The 3,469-nt window shown below is 33.9% G+C and overlaps 1 protein-coding gene across 1 annotated transcript in view; it reads left to right on the top strand.

Moving 5' to 3' along the window:
- The first annotated feature begins 175 nt into the window (after window positions 1-175).
- LOC106121575 (4-coumarate--CoA ligase 1) overlaps window positions 176-3,469 on the top strand; it is a 9,678-nt gene continuing 6,384 nt past the window's right edge. The window contains exons 1-2 of the mRNA XM_013317287.1: window positions 176-281; window positions 2,738-3,018. Coding sequence (XP_013172741.1) covers window positions 2,808-3,018 — 211 coding nt within the window. The 5' untranslated portion in view covers window positions 176-281; window positions 2,738-2,807. The remainder of the gene's footprint in view (window positions 282-2,737; window positions 3,019-3,469) is intronic.

Here is a 3,469-nt window from a genome sequence, read left to right as displayed (position 1 = left end):
TAAATTTTTATAATTAATGTACTATATTATTTTTTTAATACTCCATTTCATCCAATCGATGTTTCGATTCGATAAATCGATACGAAAAAATAATAGCATTCCGACACACATCGAATTATGACACATCTCTAGAGTGTACTGTATTGGTCAGAATGGTCTGTAGTCTGTACAACCTCTATATGTGTAAAGGCAGTTATAAATAGCACAGTTACAACACACGACTCACGACGCGCAACACTTGTGTTTACGTTCTAAAGTGTCACGAAGAATATATTTCAAAGGTATAGTGATTTGTTTTGAATATGTTCCTTTTTAATCTGTTAATAATTCTAAAGGCAAATAACATAGAATGGATTAAGACAGTGACTAATATTGAAAGTGATGCTAAAACGTTGTACATTCGTTTTACAACTTGTTGATTTTATAAACAAGAACATGGCAATTCAATTTTATTGTACCAAGTTTGTAAAATAGGTTTATAATGACAAAACTTTTAAAATTGAGTCTGAAAATGAAATAAATGAAGAAAGTAACAATCACCAAGTTTTTTTCGGATCATCATCAGCTCACTATACGTCGCCACCGAGGGGCTCGGAGCCTACCCTAAGTTAAGGGTGATTAGGCCATAGTCAACCACGCTGGCCTAGTGCGGGTTGGTTGACTTTACACATATCTTTGAATTTCTTTTTTCGGATATTTTTCTATAACTGAGGCAAAGAAATATTGATTACTTTCTGATAATTTTATAATATTTTCCATTTATTATTGCTATTAACTTGAGTAAATTACGCAATTGTTTTTATATCATGAAGCAGGCTACTGCTATTTTATTGGTATAACAATTTACATTAACACATAAATAATCCTTAATGTGTATAAACTAAATATAGTAAAATAAATACAAAATCACATCAACTCTTGCTCCGCCACTGGCCGTGAAGTATAGACGTCTGATCTCTTTTCTGTCATCCAATACTCTTCCCGGCGATGTCCCATCTATCAGTAGAGACATTGAAAAGACAGCAAAAACTGTTAATTCAATATTTTTAAACCAACTAGCATTTTATAAGATAACTTCGTTTTAACTATGTCTTACTGTAAATAAGGGAACGTACCCGTACTACGTGACCCTTTTAAGGGGGGAAGCGGAGTCTTTAAAATACTACGGTCAGTCACAGGAGCGGGGTCGGGGCTCCAATTTTAGTCAGGTAGTCGTTACTTGTTTTTTTTTCATAATACATAATTCACTAGTAATTTAAGTATGCATCCAGTCTTATGCTATAAAGAAGAGTATGAGCCAAATTATTTTTTTCACAATTTTTGCCTGTGAAATGATTCAAAATTATAATTATGAATAACTACGTAAAAACTAAAGGGGTTCTTGGCATGTACTACGAGTGGTCACCGAGGGGAGGGAGTGGTCGAAAAAACTAAAAAATAGGTCACGTAGTATGGGCATGTTCCTTAAATGCATGTTAGTGTCAGTGTTTTTTGCATTATCTTTGTTTATGATGCGGTTATGCGAACACAATACTTTCAATTGCAAACAATGCCTGTACATTGACCTTATAGTTCATTGAATGAGACAGTGCAATAATTTATGTACACGTTATTAACTACTGCGCCCACGCGGAATAAAAAAAAAATACCTTTTAACAAATATCTATCCATCCATCTAAATTTTTGCATTTATAAAATTAGACCAAAGAATTGTAGGAATAGTAGCAAAATTGTAATACGTATGTGTTAACTGCAAAGGGGAAGTACCATGATCTCACAATACTTGCACAGAAAGAATGGCACAGATTTTTAAATTACAAAGTTTGATATAAATCTGTTAGCCCCCCTTCCTCAATAGACGTGGTAAAAGGCGCCCAGGGCGAGATGTTTAAGGCGCCCAGACATCTCGCCCAGGGCGCCAGTAGAGCTAAAACGGTTATTTAGCATATCAGACGTGGACGTTTGCTGTGTAATATCTTATATATAAAATTCTCGTGTCACAATTTTCGTTTCCATACTCCTCCGAAACGGCTTGACCGATTCTCATGAAATTTTGTGAGCATATTGAGTAGGTCTAACAATCGGCCAACATCTATTTTTAATCCCGCGCGGACGGAGTCGCAGGCGACAGCTAGTCTTAACATAAAAATTATGTCAGTATCTCTTATTCTTATTTGCAAAAAAATGAGACAGCAATATGTTTTATGATATTGTTTCGTTAATGTAAACTCATGGTTTGACAATATTACACTTTGTTCTACATATCGTATTTATCAATAACGTAATGTACAAAGTGCAAAACAATACATTTTGTATATACAAAATATGCGCGTGACAAAATGATGTATAGGCATACTAGCTGTCGCCCGCTACTCTGTCCTCGCGGAATTAAAAAAACAACATAATTTGTAGCCTATGTGTTCTTCCAGACTACGTTCTATATGCATGCCAAATTACATCGAGATCAGTTCAACCGTTCTGTTGATACCTTCAAACAAACATACATCCAAACATTCGCATTTATAATATTAGTAAGATGTATAACGACATAAATGAGATTTTTAAGTCGATTACCAAATAATGCCTATTTATTTTACAGCTGGCAATTTATTCTTAGTTTCAATATACATAAAATAATGATTACATGTAACGACGATAACAATAATTTCATAATACGAACATACAATAATGTACGCTGATATACGTACAAGTATGTACACACATTATCTTGTTTCAGTGTTCTTGACGGTACGGTCTGATGTACATGCCTCATTTGATTGAATAATAAACAATATATTCTGTACAAGATGATGAAAAATCTCGAAGTATTCCACAGAGCTTTAAAACTACTAGAAGCGACATCAAAGATCTCAAGTGTTAGTGTAAGAAGGTTAAATGCATGGGGCCAAGATGGTACAATAAAATCGCCGTATAAAAATATTGAAATACCAAATTGTACTTTATATGAATATATATGGCAGAATCTGGACAAATGGCCAGAGCGTACGGTATCGGTGAGTTTTTTTTTAATATTATCTAAATTATCAAGGAGGTTTTGAAGATCATCTTTGTAAGTTTGTGAAGCTAGCGATTGTAATTTACAAGTTTGCTTACGGCTTTGATAAACGATTAGCCTGTCGTAGAAAAAACAAGGCAAAGGTCAATACGTTTTCTCGCATTAAGTTTCAAAATGTAATAACAAAATAAGTAAAGGTTGCATTCACAACTCCTTGTCTACCCGACTTTTCATCGTCACCGATTGAGCGGGACAAAGATACATTTGCAATATTTCGAGGCGGAGAGGTGATGGGCGAGCGAGAAGTGGACTAATACGTATTAACTTTTAAGCAATAGAATCTTATATTTAGAAGTTTATCACGTAATACTAGTATACTACAAAGCTGGAGATTTTCTTGTTATTTGGAATAACTAATAATTTCACGTAATTAAATAATTGTTTTTTTTTTTT

The sequence above is a fragment of the Papilio xuthus genome, unplaced genomic scaffold (genome assembly GCF_000836235.2).
Source record: "Papilio xuthus unplaced genomic scaffold, Pxut_1.1 DF826938.1, whole genome shotgun sequence".
Lineage (NCBI taxonomy): Eukaryota > Metazoa > Arthropoda > Insecta > Lepidoptera > Papilionidae > Papilio > Papilio xuthus.
Note: the sequence above shows the minus strand (reverse complement) of the source record. Positions and strands in the feature narration are given on the sequence as shown.